At 48.0% G+C, this 27,530-nt stretch overlaps 1 protein-coding gene and 1 long non-coding RNA gene across 4 annotated transcripts in view; one reads left to right on the top strand and one right to left on the bottom strand.

Moving 5' to 3' along the window:
- The window catches only part of LOC125637526 (uncharacterized), a 32,761-nt gene extending 14,416 nt beyond the window's left edge, over positions 1-18,345 (top strand). Inside the window, exons 2-5 of one of the 2 annotated variants that reach the window (XR_012669106.1) lie at positions 11,799-11,960; positions 12,525-12,602; positions 13,648-13,808; positions 17,256-18,345. This is a non-coding gene — a long non-coding RNA (uncharacterized LOC125637526). Of the gene's footprint in view, positions 1-11,798; positions 11,961-12,524; positions 12,603-13,647; positions 14,018-17,255 lie in introns of those variants that run through there. The other variant, XR_012669105.1, reaches the window with a different exon arrangement.
- Positions 225-21,242, bottom strand: LOC125637520 (potassium channel, subfamily K, member 16-like). Of its 2 annotated transcripts, none has more exons than XM_075129960.1 (5): positions 20,815-21,242; positions 17,335-17,455; positions 13,624-13,790; positions 11,731-11,815; positions 225-6,309 (listed from the first exon to the last, which is right to left on the bottom strand). In XM_075129960.1, the coding sequence occupies exons 1-5, from the start codon at positions 21,007-21,009 to the stop codon at positions 5,984-5,986; spliced, it is 894 nt and encodes a 297-aa protein (XP_074986061.1). In that variant the 5' UTR covers positions 21,010-21,242; the 3' UTR covers positions 225-5,983. The 2 variants fall into 2 exon arrangements, with proteins under 2 accessions (XP_074986061.1, XP_048707964.1); XM_048852007.2 differs by having other exon boundaries at positions 11,731-11,899; positions 20,815-21,241.
- Between the last annotated feature and the right edge of the window lie 6,288 nt (positions 21,243-27,530).

Genomic DNA, 27,530 nt, shown 5'->3' with positions numbered 1-27,530 from the left:
TAGCGTGGGTCCATCCACCCGAGGCGGAATCTACACCTCCAGACTTCAGGGGGAGCTGAGTGCTCAGAACCTACTAAGACCAGCCCCAAATCCGTTCAAACCCACTGAAGGATAAACCTACTGTATTCAGTGTGTCTCAGGGTGTGAAGCAAATAGCCCTGTTGAATGGATGAATTGCGTGCATGCAATAGCTCGATGTAAAAATAGCAAGCAGTAAAACTGTGGATGGGACAATCGCTTTATATAACATTTCACTTGCAAACTCTCCCAAGGAAGATGACAGATAAACTTGGTTCCAGAGGGATCAGTCCCAGCTGGTGCAAACTGGAGCAGCTCCAAGGTTGCTCTAATTTAAGCCAGCCCCATAGGCACCATTCTGCCAGTTGGAGATCAGTGCGATTTTGCGCCAGCCAGGCCCCCGGCTCCTACAACTGACCCACACTGGAATAGCCTCTTTAGGGTTGGGAGCAGTTGGCCTAAAGCCAACAGGGGAATTTCTGGGACAGCTTTAAGCCCTGTTGGACTGGGCAAGGAGGACTTAATGTAGGCCAAGGATCTGGCCCTTCAATGTCTTTGGTTGTGACCTAAAGGCATGAGGAGCAGGTATCTTGGATGCTGGGTTTATATATCGTTTGTTTTTTAAACCAAAGTAAAAAAGATTTTCCTCTTTGAATTCCATGTTTTCTAACATGAGTCCAGCAGAGAATGCACATCTCAGTGTGATGGAGTGTGTGGCCTCAACTTGGAAATAACCGCAATGCCTGGAGTTAAAAAATGATACCCCTGGCTATTTGGAGTGTGATGTTGCATTAGCAAAGAACACATCTCAGCTGTTTCACTGCTTTAAACAGTCCTTCCATTCCACGTGAAAATAAATCCTCAGCAATTAACAGGCTATTAATTGAATGAGACCTCATGAGATCCCCAAACAATCACCTGTTTGTCTGCCATGTACTAATTACAACTGCTCAAAGTGCAGGTCTGGGTCTCTCAGGAGGAAGATCTATTAAACAAAACATGGTGGCTGCTTCCAAAATGTGCAGGGAACCGTATTGTCTGGACTGTTTATTTCCAAGTGCAGGTATTACACAGTGTGTTTGTGTTAGCACACAGCAAAGACTTGGTGGGCAGATGGGAATTGTAATTGCAGCATAGACTCAATGCCGTGAGACCTTGTTGCCATTTACTCTGTGATAATATTGTTCATGATCCTTCTCCTAGGGTATTGCTGGAACTGATTTCATGGATGGGGAAGTGGTTGGCCAGCCTTAGAAATGCTTCCCTTTGAAACTGAGCAGCAGTGGGAGAGCTGGAAATTGCATGGGAGGCTTGCCTATGAAAATTGGATTCCATTAGCTGTGCTGGGGCATCGGGTTGGTAAGGAGATTTTTGAACTGTTCTTTGCCACCACTCCAGCCAGCAGAGATCCCTCAGTGGAGAAACCACTCTACTGGTCGCCTGGGGAACTCCTGCTGCCTCGCATGATTGGTTTTTAGGATGGATTTGATTCCTGCTTTCCGGGCTTTGGGCAGGTAGGTCCCTTCAGTAGAAGCTGCTTTAATAGTGGAATCTGGATTGCATTTGTTTAATATTTCAGGACTGTTTCAAAAAGCCTGTGGCACTGAGGCGAAGCCTAGGTCTAGTTTTGATTTTGAGTAAGATTTGCTGTCAGAAGGAAATATCGCAAGACTCCAAGGGCTATTTATTGTGATCCACTTGATTCCTGAACAGCGGAAGGGCAGATGGGTCTGTTACCCAACTGCAAGATAGGGGTCAGGTCCTCCCATCTCCCAGGGGCGTTATGAGGATGAAATCCATTAATGACTGTGAGGGGATGAGGGCAGTATAACTTACCTGGATAGAAACAGGGAAGAGGGGTAATTTCCTGATGATAAAGGTACTGTGGGACTAGCAGCTCACAGCCACAAGAAGGTGCAAGGGGGGGAGGATGAAATACCAAGAGGTAGCTCAAAGAAGCCACAGTACAGCCCTATAGTGGCTTATGAGAACTACATTTTTCTGAGATATTTGTTATAATTCCCTTTTGAGAAATTCTTATTATGCCCACAGCAATCTTTTTGTCAGATAACATCCTGAGCAGGCCAGGATTTGGGGGAATCCAATGATAAGCAGAAAGGAATAAACATTCAGCAACGTCACCTAAATAAACATGGCCCAAGGGAGGAAGGATGGTCTATTGGTTAGAGGGCTTGCCTAGGACTTAGGAGACCCATGTTCAATTCTCTGCTCTGTTACAGGCTTCTTGAGTGACTTCCACCAAGTCACTTAATCTCTTTGTGCACCAGTTCCCCATCTGTAAAATGGGGCTAATAGCAATCATGATAATAAGTATAGCATGATTAACCCAGCTGCACTGGCAATGTTCCACAGAGGAAAGACTTGGGAAATAGAGCAGAGAGATGTAGAGATCCAAGGTTCTGAGGGTATTTCTTTCTCTAATACATAGCACAGACTTCCCATTAGAAATGCAAAATGTTTTTTTAAACTTCAGTCATACTTGGGGGCTAAATAGTGATTTAATTTACTGGGGGGGGCATTCGGGGGAGAGACAAACTCCATTTGTAGCCTAGTCTACGCACAGGTTTTGAACCAGTATAATTACTTGGGTTAGGGGGGTGATTTTTTTTTTTAACTGAAGTGGTCACACTGTACAATCCCTAGTGTGGACACAGTAATACTAGTATAAGGGTGCCTTGTACAGCTAGAGCTCGTAACACTTCTAAAGGCTATTTATGCCCACACAGCTGCATCCGCACTGCAGGGGTGGGGGTTCCTACTGCTTTAACTTGACTGCTATTGTTAAAGTGGCACAACTAGTATGTGTGGGAACAAGCCCGTTCTTAGGGTATGGCTGCACTACAGAGGCTATGCCGGCATAGCTGTGTTGCCGTAGTAATGCTGGCATAATCCCATCATTCAGATGCAGCCTCACCAACAGAAGGGGTTTTTCGATCAGTGTCAGAACGCCGCCTCCCCCATACGATGGTAGCTAGGTTGACAGAAGCACTCTTCCGTTACATAGCTGTGTCTACACTGGGGGTTAGGTTGGCATTGCTACATCAGTCGGGCGGGAGGGGTGCTCAGTGGTTTGAGCATTGGCCTGCTAAACCCAGGGTTGTGAGTTCAATCCTGGAGGGCGCCATTTAGGGATCTGGGGCAAAAATTGGGGATTGGCCCTGCTTTGAGCAGGGGGTTGGACTAGATGACCTCCTGAGGTCCCTTCCAACCCTGATATTCTATGATTCTATTCTATGAATGTTGACCTAACTTCTAAGCGTTGACCAGGCCTCACTAAAGACAAAAACCCAGTTCAAGGCTCCCAAAAGCTTGAAGTTCCTGAGGCCCTGGCCATCCCCTGTACCCAGGGGATGTGTAGCTTAAATGAACAAAAACTACCCAAAGTTTTGCTTCTGTTGACGAGTGCTTTGAACCCACAAAGTTCAACTAGCTGTGAAATTCCCTGAAATGGGCTCTCCTGACCCAGGGCTTTGGCTGTGTCGTGTGGTTTGGAGGGTTTTTCTTTTCTTGTTTTAAACCAGCAGAGTCGCACTGATTCTACAGAGTGGGCCGAACTCTGCTGTCAATCACAGCCTGTGGGTTGAGCTGTACACGTCAAACTCCACATTCCCATTCAGCCCCAGTGGAACTCCCATGAGCTCACAAAGGTGTTTGCACAAAGAGCAAGGGTAAAAAGTCTTAGTGCCGTAAGTAAACTCTCAGTATTTCACTGTCTCATTCAGCATCCCTTTTTATACCTCTGCTGTTTCTGCCCTTTATTTCTCCTTCCTCCTGATCCTCATTTCTCTCTCTTCTCTGTCTGCCTTAATGCACAGGGAGGAAAAGAGCAGTTTCTTCCTTGCAGCTATTCCCACCCATCCATCTTCCAGACACTTGACTCCTCCCCCTTTCCCTTTTCAGCTGCAAAAACGCACACAGCAATTAAATAGTTAATGTTGACATCATAACTGTCATCGTTGGGCTTTAGGGTCAACAAATAATGAAATGCATAGATTATAAAGCCAAAAGAGACCTTGTGATCATCTAGTCTGATAATACAGGCTGTAGGACTCCCCTGAATTAGTTCTTATTTGAACAAAAGTATATTTTTTAGGGAAAAAAACTTCCAAACCTAAAATTGCCAGTGACAGAGAATCTACCACAAAGCTTGGTGAGTTTTTCCAGTGGTTGACCACCATCACTGTTAAAAACTTGTACCCTATTTCTTCTTCTTCCTTTATGCCGCTTTTCCTGGTGAGGGTCGCAGCGGCAGCATGGAGAGTAGGGAGAATCAGACCGCCCTTTCCTCCGCAACAGGTTCCAGCTCCTCCTGGGGGATTTCCCAGTGTTCCCAGGCCAGCCGGGGGATATAATCCCTCCAGTATTTTCCTGGGTCAGCCTCAGGGCCTCCGCCCAGTGGGATGTGCCCAGTAGCGTTCCAACAGAAGCCTCCCAGGGGGCATCCTTACCAGATGCCCGAACCACCTCCAACTGGCTCCTCTCGATCCAGAGGATCACCTTTTCGGGCTTGGCCCAGCCAGGTTACGTGAGTAGCCTGAACACCAGACGCTCGCCTGACACCACCCCCAGGAGAAGGTCCAGTATTGCTAGTCCAGGCAAGGTTTGCATGGTCATTTTTGGGCTTTCATGAGGGTCTTGAGGTGGATCCTTTTTAGGCTGGAACCTCCCCCAAACTATTTGCCTCGGGTGACCCTACCAGGTGCACTAGGCTCCAGGTGGCATAGTGGGTTCGTCGGAACATGCAAGCCCCTCCACCACAACAAGGTAAACACAACAGAGGGAACTTGCCCCCTATTTCTAGTCTGAATTTGTCTAGCTTCAACTTCAAGCCATTGGATCTTGTTATACCTTTGTCTGCTAGATTGAAGAGCCCTCTGTTATCAAATTCCTGTGCCCCGTATCAATACTTATGGACTGTGATCACCATCCCTTAACAATTCTCTCTGTTAAGCTAAGCCGATAGACTCAAGGAGCTCAAACATTAAAAAATTGGAAGACAGGCCTTCTAATCAGTCTGGTGGCTGTTCTCAATCGGGGCAGGTTAGGGAGTCCAGACTCCACCAAGACAGTGTTTTCACTATTTGCTTGCAGGCTTGAGAGGACCAGGCTGCATCCTGTAGACTCAGATCAAATTTGGAAGGTTCTCCTGGCACCCAGGAGGGGCACAAATGCTTCTGCAGAACCTAAATGGGCCAGGTAGGCCCACGTGTACATCTAGCATGCATGGTGCTTGATGACACCTCCATTTCAAACAGCAACGTTTCCTCATGAAAAGCCACCCACTTCCTTTTACAGCAAGAAACTGAATCAAATCAGTGGTGATGTACTCAGTAAGCCAGAACTGTAAAGCTCTCCTAAACCAAAGGGTTGGGAGGAGGAACCGCCCCCAGCTTTGCGTGAGACAGGTAGAATAACCCATTTTCAAACAGGACCAACACCTTTTCTAATCCTGCTCATATAATGTTCTCCTACCCCAGTGATTTGCTTCTTATGTGACCTTTGATCTTGTCACTCCTTTTTTAAAGTCAGCCAGCTCATTATGGCATTTTGGTTCATATCGGGCAGCCACTGAAATCTAGCCATTTGTGATCTTTATCCAAAGGCAGTACATCAGCTAGCAGTGACTCAAAGAAGCTAGAGAATGTTTGACACTTGGGACAGGCAGAATTTTGCAAACCGTGTGTGTGGGGGGGGATATGATGTAAATCATGTCATCGTGGGTCTGCTGCAGATAAAACAGCTGGGAGAGCAGTTTTATCATCACTGTTACTCCTGGTTTGTATCACTTTTGAGCTAGAGTGTAGGGAAAATCACATCTCAGTGTGGGATCAAGAGAAATGATATTTCCACCGGACTTTCTCCTTTCGGTCTAGTTCTTACAATACTGGACCAGTGTAATCTGCAATAAACAACTCTGATCCCAGTGGGTGATTATAATATTTTGCTATAAGGAAAAAATAGTTTCCCCTTGTTTAGCATCTCCAAGATGTGTTGCTAGAGACACTGTCTTCTGTGCATCTCCTCCAGAACCCAGTAATGATGGTTCTTCTGCAGAAACAAATCCAGCGGGCTGATATCTTTTCTGGTTTTCCTCATTGTCTTTACCTGCCTTTCTCATTTTGTGAAGATCCTGAGCAATTTTTTTTTCAGTGTCTTCCAATAATGTTGTCAATAAATTGAACAGAAGAGCAATCCAGGCCAGGCCAAAGATAATCCAAATGGCAACCAAAGATCGGTAATAGGAAGGATAATTCCTGTCAGGCTGTTTACCTGAATACAAGGAGAAAAAATAGAGAAGAATCAATTAAGAAGTTGAATTCAATTTGCCTGACTACAATTGGTTGAGCTAGTGTATTGGTCAGAATATTTCATGTTGAATACTTTGAAAAGGACACTAAGATGTAGTGCGTTGCCTCATCTTTCCAAAAGGAATGGAACTGTGCTACATTTTCCACTGGAGAAATGCTTTACTGGATTGGTGTGTAGGAGCTAACACAGGCAAACCCAATAATTTGCAGTGATATACCACAATGTAACCATATTATATTAGAATTAAGATACTCCAGGATATGTTTTAGTAGCAAGCACAAGGACAGAGTGCAATTGGAGGAGTATAGCTGAAATGTACCATGTCTACCAACTTATGCCATCTCCATAGACTTACCTGGCAAAGTGTGATTGTGACCTAATAAATAGCTGTCACAAATAGCAGACAACCTTGCATGTATAGGAGAAACCTATAATTCATACGTTACTTGCTGCAGGGCCTACTCCGCTAAAAAAGAATGAAATGCAATGAAAGCAACTGTTGAAAACTCTCTACCGCATACTGAAAACTGAAGGCACAACTTTCCGCATTTGAAACCACTGGATTGATGTGTATTTCATGCAGTCTAAACCTTTTAACATCACTGGGAGTTCTCCACCTGCTGTTCTACACCGGTCATTTAGTTTGGCTTCTCAGACATAAGCAATCCTCCAACAAGTGAAGCTTTGTTCCCACTCTGTTTAGTCACGTGTAACCTTAATAGTACAATGCAGCCAGGACAGCTCACTGAAATGTAAACTTCTGCTTGGCTAACACATAAGGTCAAAACATCAGCATGGAATCTTCAGAGTAACAGGCCTCGACTCTATAAGTGTAACTGCACCGTGTGCAGTTTACATTGTGTGAATCCAAAACCTTGGCACTCAAAACTCTGCTGTTTTGCTACATTTTTGTAGCAAAATTAAGGGGGGGGGATTTGGGTAGGGGTTTGGGTATCTGTGACACTCTGCACCCCATATTCACCATAGTAATATGATTATGATATGATTATTATATAATTATGATGCATCTTGTACGAGGTATGTCATGTGAGGTGTCTATAGAAGTTATGGTTTGCTGAATATGATTATCCTATTTGTATGAATGTATCATTTTTGTATCCGGAGTTATCAGTATTGATTGTATTTGTATTTCAAATGTGCTTGCACTTGGGTAACACTCGCAAATTTTTAGGCCTTGTTTACGCTGCCACTTTACAGCACTGAAACCTTCGCGCTCAGGGGTGTGAAAAAACGCCTCCCTGAGTGATGCAAGTTTCAGCGCTGTAAAGTGGCAGGGTAGATGGTGCACCAGCCCTGGGAACCGCGCTCCCAGCACTGGTAGCTACTCCCCTTGTGGGGGTGGGGGTGTGATTATACAGCCACATTAAAGCGCTGCCGTCTGCCAGTGCAGTGTGAATGGCCTATTCTAGTTGAATGGCCTATCAACAAAGACAATGAGTCATGGGGAAAGCTTATCTTCGCCTGATGAACTGTCCTGGGGACGCTTCAGTCAGCCTCTGCATAATAGCTACCATGACTCACCAAAGCATGCAAGGGCATTTGACTAGATCACGTGATACTGAACTCCATTTTGGTTCCTGTATTTTTCCACAAACTGGACTAGGAACTTGGCTTGGAACAAAGGGGTTCCCGCCACATGGAAGAAGCTATAAAAGGGGGATGTGAGATCACCAATTGGCCTCACTCCCCACACAAGAGAACACCTGGAAACACCTGAGGAACAAAGACTGAACTGGACGAATTGCTGGTCCCAGGCAGGAAAGAAAGAAGTCTGTGTATGTGGACTGTTTACACTATCTAACAGGGTGAGACACTGCTTAATTCAAATCCTATCTAGTATATTAGGCTTAGATTGAGTTTTTATTTATTTGCTAGGTAATCTACTTCGATCTGTTTGCTATCACTTATAATCACTAAAAATCTATCTTTCTGTAGTTAATAAATCTGCTCTTTATTTTACCTAAAACAGTGTGGTTTGAGTGACGTGCTTGGCGAGAAATCTCAGCTCAGCAATGAGAGTTGGTGCATGTCCACTTTCCTTTGTAGAAGTGGTGGACTAGGTAATAAATCCATATTGGTTAGGACAGTACAGCTCCAGGGTCCTAGGCTGGGGAGCTGGGGGTATTTTGGTTGAAGCCTCTCTCTTGTTAGTTCATGAGTGGCTCTGGGAGCATTCATGCAATCTAGCTGGGTATGGGGCTCCACATGCTGTTGTGCTGAGTGATCACAGCACCTGGAGGGGCTTGCTGCTTGTCACTAGTAAGGCATTGTGAGAGACAGCCCAGGCTGGAGAGTTCAGAGGGCAAAATGTGAGAGGGAACCCAGATTGGTAAAACAGAGGGTTCAGCAGTACCCCAGTTCCAGGTTGCACCCTGGGAGGCCCATCGCAGTATCTGTTTATCTTTTCTCTGGGACAAATATGGCCCTGCAGACATGTGACAAAGCAGGAGAAACGTGCAAAAGTTTGCCTTTCTGTTCTTGTCCCAGGTCCTAAGTAGCTGTGCAGTTATGGCCCTGATGTCTGCCTGAAAACATTGTTCAGAAGGGAAGTGTAGCTCTGAGTACTGGGATTTACTCCGAGGATCATTTTTCATGGATAATTCCATGTGGGTGGAATGGAGAGAATAAGAGTAGCCCCTGGAGTGGAAGCCTGCATGGGTGTGGAGGAGCCCTAACCATTATGAAACTGGAGAGGGGCAGGATGGAGGGAACCTTCCTTGAGGCCCTGCCCCTGTCATGCTTCTTCTCGCCCCCACTCGCTCCATCCCCCTTCCCTCAGTCGCTCGCTCTCCCCCACCCTCACTCACTTTCACTGGGCTGGGGCAAGGGGTTGGGGTGTGTGGGGGGGTGAGGGCTTTGGTGTGGCAGGGATGAGGGATTTGGGGTGCAGGAGGGGGCTCAGGGCTGGGGCAGGGGGTTGGGGGTGCAAGCTCCAGGAGAGAGTTTGGGTGCGGGAGGGGGACTCCGGGCTGGGGCAGGGGGTTGGGGTGCGGGGGAGGGGGGCTGAGGGCTTTGGTGTGGCAGGGATGAGGGGTTTGGGGTGCAGGAGGGGGCTCAGGGCTGGGGCAGGGGGGGCATAAGGGCTCTGGCTGAGGGTGTAGGCTCTGGGGTAGGGCCAGAAATGAGGGGTTCAAGGTGCGGGAGAGGGCTCCAGGCTGGAGCAGGGGGTTGGGGTGCGGGGGTGTGTGTGAGGGCTCCGACTGGGGGTGTGGCCTCTGGGGTGGGACCAGAAATGAGGGGTTTGGGGTGCAGGAGGGGGCTCAGGGTTGGGGCAGGGGGTTGGGGGTGCAAGCTCCAGGAGAGAGTTTGGGTGCGGGAGGGGACTCCGGGCTGGGGCAGAGGGTTGGGGTACAGGGTGGGGTGAGGGCTCCAGCTGCGGGTGTGGGCTCTGGGGTAGGGCCAGAAATGAGGGGTTCAGGGTGCAAGAGAGGGCTCTGGGCTGGAGCAGGGGGTTGGGGTGCGGGGGTGTGTGTGAGGGCTCCGACTGGGGGTGCGGCCTCTGGGGCAGGAGATGAGTGGTTTGGGATGCAGGAGGAGGCTCAGGGCTGGGGCAGGGAGTTGGGGTGGGGAGGTATAGGGTACAGGCTCTGGGAGGGGGTTGGGGTGTGGGAGGGTGTGGGGTCCCGACTAACCGCAACTCCCAGGAAGCAGCTGCCAGGTCCCTGCAGCCCCAAGTTGCATGGACAGCCAGGGAGGCTCCGCACGCTGCCCTCACACCTGCAGGCACTGCCTTCACAGCTCCCATTCGTCACGGTTCCCAGCCAATGGGAGCTGCGGAGCCAGTACAGGGTGGGGGTAGAGCACGGGGCCACCCTGTGCCTAGGGGCCGCATAGACCTGGCGGCTGCTTCCGGGAGCTGCACAGAGGCAGGGCAGGTAGGGAGTCTACCTTAGCCCCGGGCCCCCGCTTCGCCGCTGACCAGACTTTTAATGCCCCAGTCAGCGGAGCCAACCAGAGCTGCCAGGGTCCGTTTTCGACCAGGCATTCAGTTATTTTAAAGTACCCATTTAATTTGGACCGGGGCAGATGTCACAGCCAGTTCTGTTGCTGCCTGTGCCTTAGCCCTTTATCTTGTGAGGTGCGGAATATTCTCAACCCCACACTGACTTTGATGTTCCAATCAGAATTCTCTCTCTCTCTTCCTCTCCCTCTCTCTCTTTTTTTTTTTTTGGGGGGGGGGGGGAGGCGCGGAATTAAGGGCTTGTGAAAGAAGCTGGATTGTCAGCCCCAGAGACAGGAGTTTATTTACTCACAAAAGAGGTAGAATATAGGCAATGTCAGTGCAAGTTTCCCCACACCATTCTGCCAACACACCTCAGCCCTGACCTGGAGGGAGTCCTCACAATGGGTGAGAAGGAAAGACAGTCAGTCTCCATGCCCTTCAGTTCTTGGCTGAATTTAAGCTTGCCGGCAGAGGTGGTCTTTTTGTGCTGTGAATGGCCTGTCCACTGAGAACTGGAGTAAGACCTCCAGACTCAATGCACTTAAGCCACAGATCTTCTAGTACCAATGCAAATGCTGTTTACTTGTCATTTCTCTGTGGAGAGGACGTCTGGTTGCCAACATATTACCAGGACAGGCACTGTGGAGGAATCTGTTCACTTTGACAAAATCCAAATATTGGATCATTTCTGCTGACAGTGGTTTGGACTCTGGAGTTCTCTTGTGCGGGGCCTCTTGAGGGGTTCATTCCAAAAGCAAACAGAGAGAGAATATTTTGGTGAGAAATACCTGAAGGTGTTTGTAGAATGACTTTGCCTAGCTAGGCTGTGTTTTATAGGGTTTAACTTCAGGAGAACTTTTGAACTTGTGTGATGTCCAGGAGGGTCTAATGACGCATAGGGGATCCCAGGAATTAATTTCTATGGTGACTCATGTTAGTGGAGGAATAGGTCTCCATCCCCAGGATAAGCTTTCTATTGCTCACTCTTCATCAAAAACTGAAGCTGTGAAGAACGTTGCTTAAAAATTAGGCATTTTAAAACAAGTCCTGATTATTTCTTCACTAACTAAAACACATGAGTCAGATATGCACGTAAGATTTTGTAGTTGGGACACCCCCGAGTCTCCTTTCTTGCTCCCCAACTTCCTCCCCCCGCCTACCATTGCATCTTTTTGTTCTATGGATAAAGCACCATGTTTCATAGTGTCTAGGCATTTGGGCACCCTGAGCCATTCTGGGCTACCCCCAGGAAACTGGTCATTCCTCCTAGAATTACAAAAGCTAGAGCTGGGAAAGACCACTGAATGCAGCATTGCTTCCTAATGTGCGTTCGCTTGTGCTTTGTCCCATCTCCTTTTAGTCACGACCATGGTAATTCTGCCACCTTTTAATTCAGAGAGAAGTACTGTTGTCTTTACCTACTACGTAGTCTCCAAAGCCAATGGTGCTCAGGGTGATAAATGCAAAATAAACTCCTTCACTGTAGGACCAGCCCTCCACCACCTGGAAGACAAATGACGGCAGACACAGGAACACTAGAATGCCCATCACCAGGAAGAAGAGAAGGGTCAGAAACTTGATCTTCTTCTGAAAAATAAACCAACACAAATTGCGGTCCACTTGGACACATGAGAAAATCCTACACAATGTGAGTATTTTGGATGAATAGCTGGACAGGAATTTCTCCCAGGCCTGCAGGAGTTAAAGGTTGACACAGTCACACAAAAGGACTATATTTCCCATGAGGCACCATGGCCTCACTCTCTGGTGAGGAGAGGTCACCTATTATAGCCATTTCATAGCCACGGTGCATCATGGGAGATGAAGTCCAGCCCCAGAGATGAATGACAGCATGAAACACTTGAACTACAACTCCCATGAGGCACCATGCTGACATTTCAGAATCAAAATGTTTGTTTTCAGCCAAAATATTTCAGATTTAGTTGGATTCTGGGTGTTCAGTTGTTTGACCCAAAAAAATTTAAATTTTCCATGGAAAATTTCCAACCAGCCCAAATAACTGTCACTAAGGCCCAGACCCTGGACTGGGTGGCGCTGGCTTTCCATTGGGGGAGCACCCCGAGGCTGGGGGAACTTCTGGTGGTGGAGAGACAGTGCAGCAGCTTCGGCACCATCCCTTCTCTTTGCAGTCAAGAATGGGGGGGCCTCGCTGGGTTTGGTATATGCTAAAATTTCTCTTTTCTCTTTGTAGGTATGACATTTACAAGTAGAAATTGGGCTAAAGGAAAGGAAACCGGACAACCGTGGTACCCACACTGGAGAGAGCGAGGTGAGCTGTGTACTCCCCAGATCCCTGGTTGGTGCAATCCTTCCATTCCATGTCTATGGAATTTTTGCAGGCCTGGGGAGGGAGGTGTATCTGTTTGAAGGATGAAGGGAATTGGCTTTAGTGCTGATACTGCTTTTTATGGGAGAACTCAGATTACTCATTAGCCCCAGAAGAATAACTCCCACCACCTCAAAAGCAGTGGGGAGAGCAATAGGAGCTGCTAGAGACTCTGGGTATGTCTACACTGCAGCTGGGATCGAGCCTCCTTGTGGTAGCGGAGCTTGGGCTAACATGCTGAAATCACTGGGTGGGCATTGCTGCCCCGGCAGAGGCTCAGGCTGGCCACCTGAGCTCTGACGAGGGGGGTGGGGCAGGCTTGAGCCCGGGTGGCTAGCCTGAGCCTCCACTGGGGTGCCACAACCACCAGGCAGCTCTTTGTAGTGCTGTAGTGTGAGCCCTGCTAGGACAAGCCTGTCTGCCTGGGGTGGAAGGCTCGCACCCGGCTGCAATGCAGACTTATCCTCTGGGGCACAATCAGCCTTGAGAGCCCTTGCCTCCAACTCCGAGAGACCCATTCCCATCTTTCAACACGTTGACTAGAATGGCCCTCTTCTGGTGGGCTGTTCGTTCTTTGTCTCTGACCCCGTGGAGCGGCTGGCTCGTGGTGTGACAGCAGGCAGTTTAGGCCATTAGGATACAGGAGGAGAGGGGTGGGGTACTTGGAATCTTGGAACTAACAAGCCATGCAGTGCACCTTGCATCACCCCAGATATTTTGCTCAAATTTCTCATATTTTTGTAGGTGTGGAAGATATTTTGCATGTATGTCTTTTTCCCCACACCCTTGTCTCATCTCTTTAGAGTATAAAATGTTTAAAGCAGGGACTCTCTCTTCATATGCATTTGTACAGTGCCTAACACCGGTTGGGTGCATAAGTAGCGTATAAAGTAACTCGGATATATCTGGAAGAAAACCCAATAGCCAGCATACAAACAATCCTGGAGAGAATGAAACTGATTACCTTTTTCATTCCTTTCTCATACAGCCATCTCCCAAGCCTTTCACACAGCAGAGAAAGCATCTTACTGACCCGGTGCAGGAAAACGATATTAAAAGGGATTCCAAATGAAGCAAAAAAGACACAGAAGATCTGGCCAGCAGACGTTTTAGGACACAGGGTACCATAGCCTATTGAAAGACAAAAAGGTGACAGGGAGCATTCCAGTGAGCCTTCTCCTTAGAGCTTGGGCTTCTAATCAGGTCGCACATATAGACACATTCACACATGTCCCACTTCTTGCATTCATGCCAACACAGCTTTAGCACATCATGAGCATTCCTCGTGCTCCAAAGTCAGACTCACGCTCTTTCCAATCAAAGCAGAGAGACTGATTAAATGACATGTTCTGCATATTCTTAGGGTTCAGAGAGTGCTGTGTTTGGCTCCAGCCTGGCCTTCATTTGAACTACATTATAATCTGAAAGCAATCTACAAAAACACACTATCCACTGCTACAAGTATGCAAGTAGATACAACATGGAAAGAGAGAAACCAGAAGTTAGGGGATCTGGAAGATGTCAAGGCTGGAGTTTGGGCTGTTTGCCGCTCAAGGATCAGATAAGCCCCATTCCTGAATCTTAACTCCCATCTAATTTCTTGTCACGCCATCCCTCAAGGATCAGCGTACAGCACTGCACTAAGAAACCCACTGATAATTTTGGAATATGTGGAACTGGCATCAAAATCCTGTGCCTTCTCTTAATTTAGTGACTCTAAAATTTGCAGTCCCACAACTTCCCTCTTATTTCAATGGCTCTGGGAATCCCAACTCTTTAACAGCTGTACATAATATAGTATCATCTTATAACAACGGCCTTCATCCCAAGGGATTGTAAACATGCCATGTATAGGTGTCACTTCCCCCCACCACTGAAGTGCAGCCACCTCTTATATCCAATTGAAAACACAGAGATCAATTACATAGGCAGAAAGTGGAATTTGGCCAGGACACCGGGGCTAATAACCCTCTGCAAAAGAATCTTAATGGTTATAAATGGCCAGGACTTTAACCTTAAGTTTCATTAGAAAAATGGGACATTCCAACATCACAGGCCTCCTCCCACCCCTGCCTGAGTGTAAGGCCGACAGACCCCAGCCTTCTGCAGGCGGGATCGAACCTGGGGCTTCTAGAGCTTAGTGCATGAGCCTCTACCGCGTGAGCTAAAAGCCTCTTAGCTAAGGTTGTAGAGCAGACTCATTTTCTCTCTCTAAGTGGTCTCGGTGCCACTAGATGGGACAGAACCCCACACCCAGGAGGTGTGTGGGTTACAATAGCACCATACTAAAGTACTGGCTCAAGTACAGGTCGGAGGGAAGCATGCCACCTCGGGAATGTACAGCATCCCATTCTGTAGCACAGTGGGTTTTCCTTGAGGGAAAGGGGCAGGGTCTGACCATGCTCAGCTTGTGAGATCTGATGAACCGGAGCCTGGAATGGAATGGGCTGCTGGGAATAAACACACAGCCGTTAATAAAAACAAGCGAGCAACACCTGGGATCCAACGTGTTCCTGGTGTTCCGCTGACGTCACCGAGAATGCAGCACCATTCTAATGGGGGAGAGTGGACAAACGTAGCCACGCATCAAACCCACCCAGTTAACTCGGATCCAGTGAACTACGGCCTGAGCAGCTGAGTTACAGTGGTACAATCCCTCTACTGTGGACACAGTTATATCAGCATGAGGGTATGTCTACACTAGAAACGCTACAGCGGTGCAGGTCCATGCGGGAAGGAGAATAAGCTCTGCAGGTGAAAGGCATTGTTATACCAGTATAAATGCATCCACACAAGGGTTTGTACTGCTATAACTACATCCGTTTAAAAAAAAAAACCCACACCTTCCTGACATAGTTGTACCGGTATGAAATCGGTGTGTAGACCAGGCCTTTAAAGATAAAGAATTTATTTACACCAGGGTTGAATTTGCTATCAGGTGGTTTTAAAGGGGAGCAATACCTGAAAAATGAGACAATGGCTGCATAACTCTAAGAATTTACTGTAGCATGTCCCCTCCCCCATAGCCATTCAGCTGCTGCAAGGTGTGCGTCATATAGGGATAGTCCCAGGTTTTGTTTGTGTCCTTAGTGTGTCAGTGTCCCTGAGAAGTGGCGCTGTTCCAGCACAAGTCAATCTCTGACTGATCATACAATGGTCCTATTTACGGGGGAAAGAAAATAAGACAGTGCCCTAGTTCATTGGCCTTTAGGCCATGGGAACTTTCACTATTGTCTGCCTGTGTTACCAGAAGGTTGTTGCATTCTCCGTTTGGATGAGACAGAGCTATTTGTCTTCATCTCACTGCACTTTTGGCCTCTTTTGGCCTCTTTCATCCAGATCAAACACCTTCGTAATAAGGATGTAAACATCGGTTAAAAAAGTTAACCAGTTAAACGATTAAAATTGTATTGTTTAACTGGTTAACTGTTAACCAAGGTCACTCCAGCCAGCCTGGCAGGGCAGAGGTTGGGGCTGGGGACCCTCCGGCCAGCCAGCTCAGGGCAGCCAGGGCTGGGGTCCCTGTGGCCAGCTGGTGCCTGGGCTGCTCTGGCCTGGCTGAGGCTGGGGTCCTGCTGGCTGGCTGGCCTGGCGTGGACAGGGCTGGAGTCCCTCTAGCCGACCAGTATGGCCAGGGTTCCTCCTGCCAGCCCAGTGCAACCGGGGCTGGGGCCCCTCCGGCCGGGTTAACCGTTAAGGTCCATTAACAGTAAGCCTAATGCTTACCCGGTTAACCGTTTAACCTTTTACATCCCTACTTCCTAGTTAAGCACTGACCAGGCCTCTCTCTCTAACTGTCTGTGATATCCTGGGTCACAAGATGGTTCTACCAGGTTGGTGGAAACCTCTCGGCCACATGCAATTTTGGACACTATTTGTTTTTTGTCTCCAAGTCCAGCAGCCTCAATTTCTGTTAGCTTTAAGGACAACACTGTGCTTGAATTGGCCATGATGGTATTCACCTTGTCCCTCCCCCATCTTTTCTCCTGGCAGCAGTGAAAATTGTGGGTATGCTGGTGCAGTATGTACTATAGTAATGGCCTTCTACAGCCCAGCTGCGTTCAGTTGTTTCCTATCATTCTTTGTTGCCTTACAGCTGCCTTGGAAAAGATTTACAGTTAGTTTGACCTAACAATGAAAACCAGGGAAAGTCAAGTCCATCTTCCACCTATGACTGGCGGCTCAGCTAAGGTTTTAACAGATGATTCTATGGCTAGAAAGAAACAGACAGAGAGGGAAGGGGAGGTTGAGATGTAAAAGGTCGTTGTCACGTTATAAACTAAAATAATACTGTGAACGATGAATTGTGCAGCTGTAAGGCCTCAAGGCCAAGTCAGTTGCTGCTTCTCATCCTGGCCCATGAAAAGCGGTAATTCATAGCCATGGCTTGCAAGGCCATGATAATCTATCGTGATCATCTGCCTGTGTAGCACAGGCCAGAGAACGTCCCCAAAATAATCCCTAGAGCAGAGCTTTTCGAAAAACATCCCGTTTTGATTGTAAAATTGTCACTGATGGAGAATCCACCGCCACCCTGGGTAAATTGTTCCAATGATTAATTACTCTCACTGTTAAAAACATATGTTTTATTTCCAGTCTGAATTCGTCTAAAGCACAGTCACTTAGAGCAATAATAACTATATTTGGCAGAGGGGGAAAAAAGCACCAAACCTACCTATGGTGGATACCACTGCGCCCACAAAGAAGAAGGAGTTACTCAAATCCCAGTTGCTGACCTCAGTCTGTGATTCGTTTCCGACGGGATATATTCCTCTCTGCACAGCGTCAGTCAGGTTCTGCGAGCGAAACCCATGTTTGATATGAACACCTCCCTGTTCTCACAGTCCATTGTGATAAAACAGAGGAATCAGCCCGCCACGACCCTTTTCCTGTGAGTATCCATAGATCGTATGCATCAGTATGCAAAGTTATAGGCAAACTCTGCTGCCAGTACGAGTAGCACTCCTGCTTCCAAGGAGGCCACCGACTCACCAGCAACCAATCAGCATTTCAGATAGTGCCATGTACTTACCTGATCATTTAGGTGGGAACTGGAATGGGCCCTATGAGAGATCACTTGGTTTTTTAAGAACTAAGTTTACTGCCACTGACCTAGGTGGGAGCTGGAATGGGCCCTATGAGAGATCACTTGGGTTTTTTAGAACTAAGTTTACTGCCACTGACCTAGCATTACAGTGTTTTATCCTAAATTATTTGCATCAGAAATGCAGAATCATGTAAAAGGCTTGTGTAGGCTAAAGCAATTCAACCTGCTGCATTTTTACATTACTGCCCTGTTATTTTCCATCCCTTGGTCTCTTTGGTTGGTTCTTCCTCCTTGTGTCCCATAGCTGGGCCCTGGCAGTTTGGGAGATATGGTTCTCCATGGTGCAATTGTAAGGAACACTCCCCAGCACCTCAATCATTCCTCTGAATTCTTTGACTTTATTTTAGGAGACCAAAGCAAAAAAAAAAAATTGATGCCCTATTAGCTGTATGTTTTCCCTCCCTTCCAGATTCTAACTGTTCAGTACTCATTAGGGATTGTAGCTAGTCTGCCAAAAGAAATGGAGACAGCAGTTGTTAAAACCATAGGGTGATGACAATTATGGTTCAAGGCTCACCAGCGCTTTGGAAACCTTGTTGACTTTCACACTAGAAAAATAAAGGGAGAGAATTTATCACATGGGATTTCTCCTGAACGTGAGGTTTTTTTTCATGTGATCTCCCAGGTTTACATTTTACTTACTATTTGTAAATAACCTGCCTGCAAACATACTCTATTTTGTGAAGATAAATTTGAACACTGTGAATCCTTTAAGTGTACAGCCAGGTTTTCAAACACCAACCCTGATCATTTAAAACGAAACAACATGTAACGAGAAATCCTCACTTTGGGCCTGTAAAATATCCTGGGCCAATGCAAAACAACACAGGCAGATGCAAAATATACTGACCCCGATTTTCTGATCCAGCTGAGCTGCTCCCAGGGCAGGACCAGAAATAAAGGTGGCTTTATGCCACGTTTGTGGATCCCTGATCATGGTCCCAGCTTATGTCCAATTCAGGCCGTGGCGAAACTTAGAACAGCCTCAAAACTGCTCTAAGTTATGCCTAGCTGCCAGTGGCCCAAAAGGGCAGTTCCAGCAACCCAGGATTGCCAGAGCAAACTCTCTGGCCTTGCTCCTCTCATCCAGCCACAATTCTGTGCTAGGAAGTGCAGAGCTGTTCTGCTAGGCCTATATCATTTAGGGATTCCTATTGTACACCGAGAATCTGAAGGAGAACTAAGCCAGCTTTATGGTTGCTGTGCACCACCAGAATGAAATAAGACCACTGCATCATCAGTGAGACTCAGGGCCACTCTGTTAAATTCTGTGCACTGTTATATCCAAGCAGTCCCACTGAACTCAGTTGTGTGCGGACATGGGTGTGAGAGCAGAATATGGAAATTGTATCTCTTGTTCATTCAAAAATACTTAGGAAGGAAAAGGTTCTCCTAGTCATAAAGTAACAACAATAATATACTTTATTCTTAGGGCATCCATACAAATAGAAAGCTAGTAACCTCTGTATTCATGCAAATCAATATACACCACTCTTCAAACGTACTTTGCAATCCCCTACCTGACAAAGCAACGGAAAGGCTCAATTTAATTCCTACTTTGACATACATGAGCTTACATCAGGGACACATTTGGCTCTGTATGATATCCACTTAGCAAAATTTTATTTTAAGGCAAAGGGCCAGATTCTGCTTTTTTACCCCAATATAAATCCAGAGGAACGCCATTGACTTTGGTGAAATGTATCTAGATGTACAGTGGTGTAATTGCAATCGGAGACTAGCCCAAAGTGTGTCATACTATCCCGTTATTAATTGTTCTCCATGTCCGCTGAAGGTAGGACAAGAAGGAATGGGCTTAATCTGCAGCGAGAGAGTTTTAGGTTAGATATTAGGGAAAACTTTCTAGCTGTAACGATGGTTAAGTACTAGAATAGGCTTCCCATGGAGGCTGTGGAATCCCTGTCATTGGAGGGTTTTTTGAAGAACAGGTTGGACAAACCCCTGTCAGGGATGGTCTAAGCGGTTTAGTTGATCCTGCCTCAGCACAGAGGGATAGCTTAGATGACCTCTTGAGGTCCCAGAAAGCTCCAGCCCTACATTTCTATGGTTCCATGAATATCCCCCTCCCCCCGCGAAACACACACAGGATATTTTCAAAGATGAGTTTTCTGACACCTTCCGTCTTTCTCTGTTCTAATGCTAAGTGAGGTGCATCTTTTAAGATAAAGCTTTAAACAAAAGCTGCCTGTAGCTGAGCCTGCCCTTAGCAGCCTTGGGAAGCAGGGCTGGACAACTTGCTCTATGACTGATTTGATACAGACACAAGCCTAGATACATTCCAGAGATGAGACTGGCCAGAGGCTAGACACAAGATCCAATCAATTGCACCAGAATGATCTCACACCATGGCTTCGCTCCCCTGTCCCCGAGAGTCAGGAATGGCAGAGGTGGTTTTTATTTGTTTTTATTTGTGGTCTTGGTTTTGAACCTTTAAGGGGTCACATTTTCTGGCTTTTCTTCCCAAGCCTGGAGGGCTAGAAACTTACATTTTTATTTCAAATGAAAGCTGAGATTCTCATGTAATCACATGACTCCAGGACTGGGGCTTTAAGAAATGCACCAAATGGCACGGGATTCATGATAAAATTGTGAGAGTTGGTGACGCGGGGTGGTGCTTCTGTGGAAGGTTTTGTGGGGAGCCGCAGCAGAATTTAGGGATCCATGCTGGGGCTGCGAGCCCAGCTTTTTGTGCATGGCAGCATGCCCAGGGGTGGGTGGGAGCAGGCCCTTGTAAGAATGGGGTCAGAGAAGCCACTGCTATGCAGATGCCCCAGTCCTTCTGGGGACGGGAGCCGCTGCTGCTCTGGCCAGCTGCCCAGTGTCTGGCCTGTCTACGCAGACTGTACGCTGGGCTCAGGATTCACCCATCAGTGGTTAAATTAAATCTCCCCAACGGATGCACAAGAAAAGGCACAACACTCGTTACCTGCATGCGGCACAGAAAACACCACGTAAGTGAAAAGCAGAGGCTGGGTTGCATGGACGGCCAGAAAGGCCACCAGCCTACGCTGCCGCAGCATCCCTTACCTTCACAAACTGCTCAACCTCTGCCACAGTGAGGTGGGTGAAGTTCTGCAGGAACGCCTCCTTCATTTGGATTACTGCCATTTTCAGTTCTTTCTCGGCATTCTTCTCCAGAGCCCAGAATCCGATTGTACCCAAGAGTAGGTAGGTGGCGTAGCTGACCACCAGCAAACCGGTGTGGATTGTGCCACCGCACATGGTACTCTGCAGGCAAATGTGAGGGAGGATGGGGAATGGTCTCTATTTGCACATAACTCTCTAATGTAAACTCCCCGTAGATCAGAGCCCAGGAGTCCGGGCCCCGCCCAGCCGCGAGAGTTTCCCTGGGGATCACACGCAGACACAGACAGCAAGCTGTTGAAACCATTTAGGGGGAGAGAAAATCTCCAGCTCCCTTGATGTAGCGCTAGTCTGCAGTCTGTGAAACTTTGCCTTGCTGAGTTCTCAGAAAGTGGGTCAGAGTGCAGGAAGCGGACTGGCTGGATGCCACCTCCTTCTGCTGAAATGGTGCTGGGGAGGTGGGGGGGATGGAGAGGAAAGGGAGCAGGTGAAAACAATACCCACAATAATAGATCAATGCGTTGCACCTCATGGTAATTGTCTTTGACCTTGTTGAGACTACAAGGTTCTCACTCCACGTACTTCGGTTCGGTGAGCTGTTGATCAAAACACTGCCGCACAAGCCTGAGTTTCCACAACACCAGACCCTGTGGCCAAAGGGAGATGCTTGGTGATGGGGAAGCCTGATTGTGGGACATGACGTAACAAACTGGCTGTCAGGAGAAGCTCGTCCCAACTGTCTGAAGTCAAGCAGAGCTCAAATCCCCAGCCCGGCAGTCACTTTGTAATGATCTCACCACCACAGGCTCCGAGCAGGGAAAAGAAAGTAGGGCCTTCATCCCCAAAAGGACATGGTTCTGCCACATGAGCTAAACCAGGTATTCCTTTCATTGGGAGCAGTACCTGGCTGTTATTGTCTGTGGGCCATCTGTTAGAGGGGGATATGACACTCACTTTGCCCGTGTGTTACATATTAGGACCTGCCCTACGTTCGCACGGTGCTCCTGGCCATCTCCCCATTTGTTTCGAGGAGAACTAGCATGTAACAGAGTCTCCACTCAGCCAATTGATGTTAGCTCAGTCAGACCTCCTCAGAAATTATGTCCACAAGCCCAATCTCCAGCACTTCCCTAGCTACGCAGCCTTGCCAGCAGTAGGTGATTACATCAGTGACTTCACAGAGGCTTGGGGGCAGGTGAAGAGTCCCAACAAGGGGGGTGAAGGAGGCAGTGGCCCTGTCCCCAGAGCAGTGGGCTTCCTGGAATGCCACAGATAGCCCTGCTGCTCTGTGTGTCTTGTTCACATACAAGACCTTGAAATTATGTCCCTCTGAACCCTTCTAATCTCGCTATTGTGCAGCACCTTCATTTATGTTTTACCCCACAGAACTACAAGATGTTTCAGCCCCGTACATAGACATTCACACCAACTCGTAGCAGAGTGCTCCCTGCCCTGCCTTTTGTGAAGGCATGGTCACGCTGCACTGGTAACTCAGGATCAGACTCAAGTTTAAGCCCGACCATCCACACACAAATCTTTCTGACTGGGTCAGAAAGCCCTTCGGACCTGGACCCATGGACCCACCTGGAGGCGGGCAGGAGGTGGGGGTTGAGTCCGAGTCCTGCTGTGACAAAGGTCCAAGCCCCTCTCTTTTTTATTTGTCATCTTGTTTTTGAACCTTTAAGGGGTCACATTTTCTGGCTTTTCTTCCGAAGCCTGGAGGGCTAGAAATGTAAATTTTTATTTCAAATGAAAGCTGAGATTCTCATGTAATCACATGACTCCAGGAGCTGAGGCTTTAAGAAAAGCACCAAATGGCATGGGACTCATGATAAAATTGTGAGAGTTGGTGATGTGGCATGGTGCTTCTGTGAAAGGTTTTTGGGGGAACAGCAGCAGAATTTAGGGGTCTGTGCCTGGGTGGGGCTTCCCAGTGTGGAAGTAGCTCAAGCCACAGACCCAAGTCATTTGGTCAAATGCTCGCTCATTTTAGCCGGCTGGACTGCTGGCCCAGGGCTCCTTTCAACCCCCGGCCCCGCTCTCCGGCTCCTCCCTGCCCCTTGGCTGCTCCCGCCTGCCCACTGCTTGCTCCTATCAGCCGGCATGGCAGCCAGCTGAGGGCTCCTCTCTGCCCCCATCACCAACAGGCAGCCGCCAGCGGAGCTGAGGGCAGAGAGGAGCCCCCAGCCCTGCCGACCTGTGACCGTCTGCTCCCCGGGGGCAGTCCTCTCCCTGCCACTTAGCGCAAGAGCAGCAGGCTGGGGAAGTTGGCGCCTGCCTCCCCCCACACCCATGCAAGGAAATGCCTCCTCCGTCACGGGCACCACCAGCACCAGGTGGGTAGGGCTGGGTGGGGCCCTGGGAGACGGGGCCACTCTGTGTTCCCGAGCTTCAGCTGTCCTGCCCCCTCGCACTGTGCTGGGATGGGGGATCCCTGCTCTGCTCTGGCTCAGCAGGGCCAGGGGGCAGGGGATGGGGGAGTGGGTCTGTGGCGGGGTATGCTGGGCAGTGGGGGAGGTTTGTGTGTTTTGGGATGCTAGGCGGTAGGGGTCTGTTAGAGGGGTGCTGTGTAGTTGTGGTGGGGCTGTGGGGAAGGGCAGTGGGGGTGGGGGAGATCTGTGTGCGTTGGGGTGCTAGGGAGTGGAGGTTCTGTGTGGGGTTCTGGGCAGTTGTGGGGGAGCTGTGGGCAGGAGGCTCTGGGCAGGGGTGCTGGTGTGCAGGGCACTGTGCATTTGTGGGGCGCGAGTGCTGGACATAGCAGGGCTGGGGGGTGCTGGGTGGGGGGGCCTATGTGGCGTGGCATGGACCCGCCCCCAAAGGGAAGGGACACATGCGCAGAACAGAGCCGGGGGCCAGTGTCCATCTGGCATCTGCCAGTTTGTAAACAGTGCCCTCGTGCTGGGCGGAGTGGGACTGCCCCCGCCACACCATGCCCCATTCCCCTGGACGGCCCCTCGCTCTGGGGACCGACCTCCCCATGCCATGCTCCACTGCCCCCATGGGGGCCCCCACGCCATGCTCCACTGCCCCCAGGGGGGCCCACAAATATGTTTGGCGCCAGGCCCACAAAAGATTCATCCAGCCCTGCTCTGTTCCCGAGTACCTGGGCACCTGTGCTGTGCATTCCCCATGTTAGAGATGGCCGGGTGACCTTTGGGCCTCCTGGAGACAACGTCTTCTGTTAAAAACCTACCGGGGATCCCCTCTTCACCTTGCACCCTATTCTCTTCTAGCTGGGTTCTTTCACCAACCTTTCCTATTCTCCTACCCTGCCCAGAACCCCAGCTTTATGACTCTGATTCAGCTACTTCAGCACATGCTCAGCTTTAAGCACATGCCTAGATCCATCCCGATTCAGGAAAACACTTAAGCTGGGGCTTAGCTTTAAAACACATTGAAGTCCCTTTGAACTCTGCATGTGCTTAAGCTTAAGTTCTTTGTTGAATCAGAGTCTGTGGGCCCAATTCCAGACCTTACGCAGGCAAAACTCCCATTGATTTTAGTGGGAATATCTCTCTCTCTCAATAGATCAGACCCACAGTATTATAGCAGCTGTTTTTAAGGTTTTGAAAGTACTCCAGCTCGGAGCTGGCTTGGCAAAAGACTTATTCACTTAACACAACCGGCGAGGTGTTCTCTAAATAGCCAGTGATATCTGGTCGCCCTGGCGGTTTGCTTTAGGCCTATTATTTCTTAATGCATTTCACTCCCATGATGCTCTTTTTTTACACCATCAGAGGAGGAATGTTTCCTGAAGATGGTGTATTATTAGATGAAGGACAAAATTAGTTGCTAATCCTGCTGCTGCTATTATTGTCTGGCAAAGCAATATTCACGTGGGACGTGATTGATTCATAAGTAGTGATCTGGAAAACAATGTTTCCAAAGCCAAACGTGTGATGATTTGCTTCTCCCAACAGCATTCTGTGCAGCGTCTGTACCGCCCGACAGCTATGTAGACCTTGGTAGCCTCTTTAGTACTTTCTCACTTGTTGCACATCATATTAACTGACCCTCTCTGTGTATCTGGCAGTGGGATCATTGCTTCATTTCCCCCCATCCCCCTGCACCCAGTGGCCTCTCTGTTTTAAAGCAAGGGTGGAATTGGTATTTCACTGACCCTTGCAGTCTTCTGCCTGGGCGCACACTCACCGTTCCTCTCCCTGTGTCCAGAGCGGCCCCTCTGTTACACTCACGGCTCCACTCCTTGTATCTGACAGCTGGGCTACTGCTCCTTCACCTTTGTATTAGGTGGGGCTGCTTAGCTGCCCCATGGCCTCTGTGAGGTCACTGCTATAGTCACCCCCTGTATTTGGTGGGGCTGCTTAACTGTCCCCCTAGGTCTCTATGAGGTCATTGATATACTCACCTTCTGCTCACCTGCCCCATCCTTTAGCACTCATATGGAAGATAAGCTTAGATTCCCTTGGAAAAATGATAAGGGCCTGACTGTGTAACCTGTACTCCCATTGATTAGCACACAGTTATGCAAGGAGTTTCTGTTGACTTCAGAGGGACTATTCACATGCATTCAGTGCTCACCAGCATAAGTGAAGAATGTGGAATTGTGCTTAGAGGGTCAGAATCTGTTCCTACCAAAGTCACTGGGAGTTCTGCTGTACTTGAGAACTTGCTGACTGGGAGGGGAAAGCCCCTGAAGGCAGGCATTGTCCTTGGACAGCAGGACAGAAGAGAATTTGGCTAGGCTAAGCCAACCCATGTATCATGTACATCCTTAGAGACGTTTCAAGTGAAGTTGCTGAGTCTTAAGATTTACAACCTTGATGGCTGAGTGTGCACAAGCTCTTTGGCTGCTAGGCGGCTGTTCTGTTTTTGTCTTAAAATCATAAAAGTAAATCAGCTGCTGATGAAGGATTTAAGCATGCTGTCCGGTTCTGCTCTCCAAGGCCCCATGTTTTCAGTGAATTTGAGAAATGCAAAGACTCTGGGCTTGCTTCCAGTTCAGTGGGATAAACAAGAAGTGACAGACGGGCTATCGTCTGTGGAGTGCTGATTGTCCTTTAACACAGAAACCTGCAGCTGACTCTGGACAGAACAGAAAAACAGGAAAACTGTGAATGGAGATGGCTTTCTTTGAAGGGCTTGCAAAATGCCATGGTTTTTTAAAGGTGGCCTGTAAGGGATTAGGGAAAACATAGGGCTAGTTGACCTTTTTCATCTTTAGGGTGTATAAAGAATGCCTGAGGTTTTGTTTTTCAGATATTTTCCCCTCTGTTTTTATCTTGGCAATATTATTATTAATTATTGATTTATATTAATGTAGTGCTGTCAAGGTTCCTTCCCCACTCTGAATGCTAGGGTACAGATGTGGGGACCCACATGAAAGACCCCCTAAGCTTATTCTTACCAGCTTAGGTTAAAACTTCCCCAAGGCACAGATTTCTTCCTTGCCTTGGGAACCAGCTTAGATTAAAACCTGGTACACTGCCACCACCAAGCGATTTAACGAAGAATCTGGAAAGAGACCACTTGGAGACGTCTTCCCCCAAAATATCCCCCCAAGCCCTTACATCCCCTTTCCTGGGGAGGCTTGAGAATAAACAAGATGAGCACAAACCAGCCTTGGATTTTTAAGACCCAAAAAACCAATCAAATTCTTAAAAAATAGAACTTTATTAGAAGAACAAAACAAAGATAAACGAAACACTCTGTAAAATCAGAATGGAAGATAATCTCACAGACAGTCAGATTCAAAACATAGAGAATCCCTCTAGGCAAAACCTTAAGTTACAAAAAGAAACAAAAACAGGAATACACATTTCCTCCAGCACAGCGAATTTACAAGTCAAAACAAAGAAAACCTAATGCATTTTCTAGCTAGATTACTTACTAACTTTACAGGATTTGGAGGGCTTGCATCCTTGATCTGTTCCCGGCAAAGGTATCATACAGACAGACAAAAGCCTTTTTCCCCCCCTCCAGATTTGAAAGTATCTTTTCCCCTTGTTGGTCATTTTGGGTCAGGTGCCAGCGAGGTTACCTTAGCTTCTTAACCCTTAACAGGTGAAAGGATTTTGCCTCTGGCCAGGAGGGTTTTATAGCACTGTATACGGAAAGGTGGTTACCCTTTCCCTTTATATTTATGACAAGTGCCCAGAGGCCCTAGTCACAGAGCAGGACCCCATTGTGCTAGGCACCACACAAAGACAGTCCCTGCCCCTGATGGGCTTACAAGCTAAGTACAAGACAAGAGACAGCAAATGGATACAGACAGACTGACAGAGGCTTACCAAGAAACAATGAGACAATATTGAGCAGCAGTGGGTTCTGCACATTGGCAGCCTAGTATCAGGAATGCCAAATTGAGTCTTCCATGGTTTTTCCGGGACCTCTCTGGGAGGTCTCAGCAATGTTTGCCATAAACTCTAACACTTTAACTGAAGGTGCATGGGTGATAAATCTTGAACAAAGACTCTCTTTATCCAAAATGCTAATTAGGCCTTGGAGTTTAATAAGTGTAAACCAAAGGCTAAGGGCCACCTCTGGGGTATTAGTAAAGAGGCCTAAAGCTTTCCATGCAGGTGGATAAGGAGTGTGCAGAGGCTAGGGCTCCCCATAGCCCCTACTAGTATCTGGGCCAGCACAAAAAAGGGTAGAGAATAAGACGTAGAATATCTTATTGCCCTTATATAAATGCC

The sequence above is a fragment of the Caretta caretta genome, chromosome 6 (assembly GCF_965140235.1).
Source record: "Caretta caretta isolate rCarCar2 chromosome 6, rCarCar1.hap1, whole genome shotgun sequence".
Taxonomy (NCBI): Eukaryota; Metazoa; Chordata; order Testudines; family Cheloniidae; genus Caretta; species Caretta caretta.
Note: the sequence above shows the minus strand (reverse complement) of the source record. Positions and strands in the feature narration are given on the sequence as shown.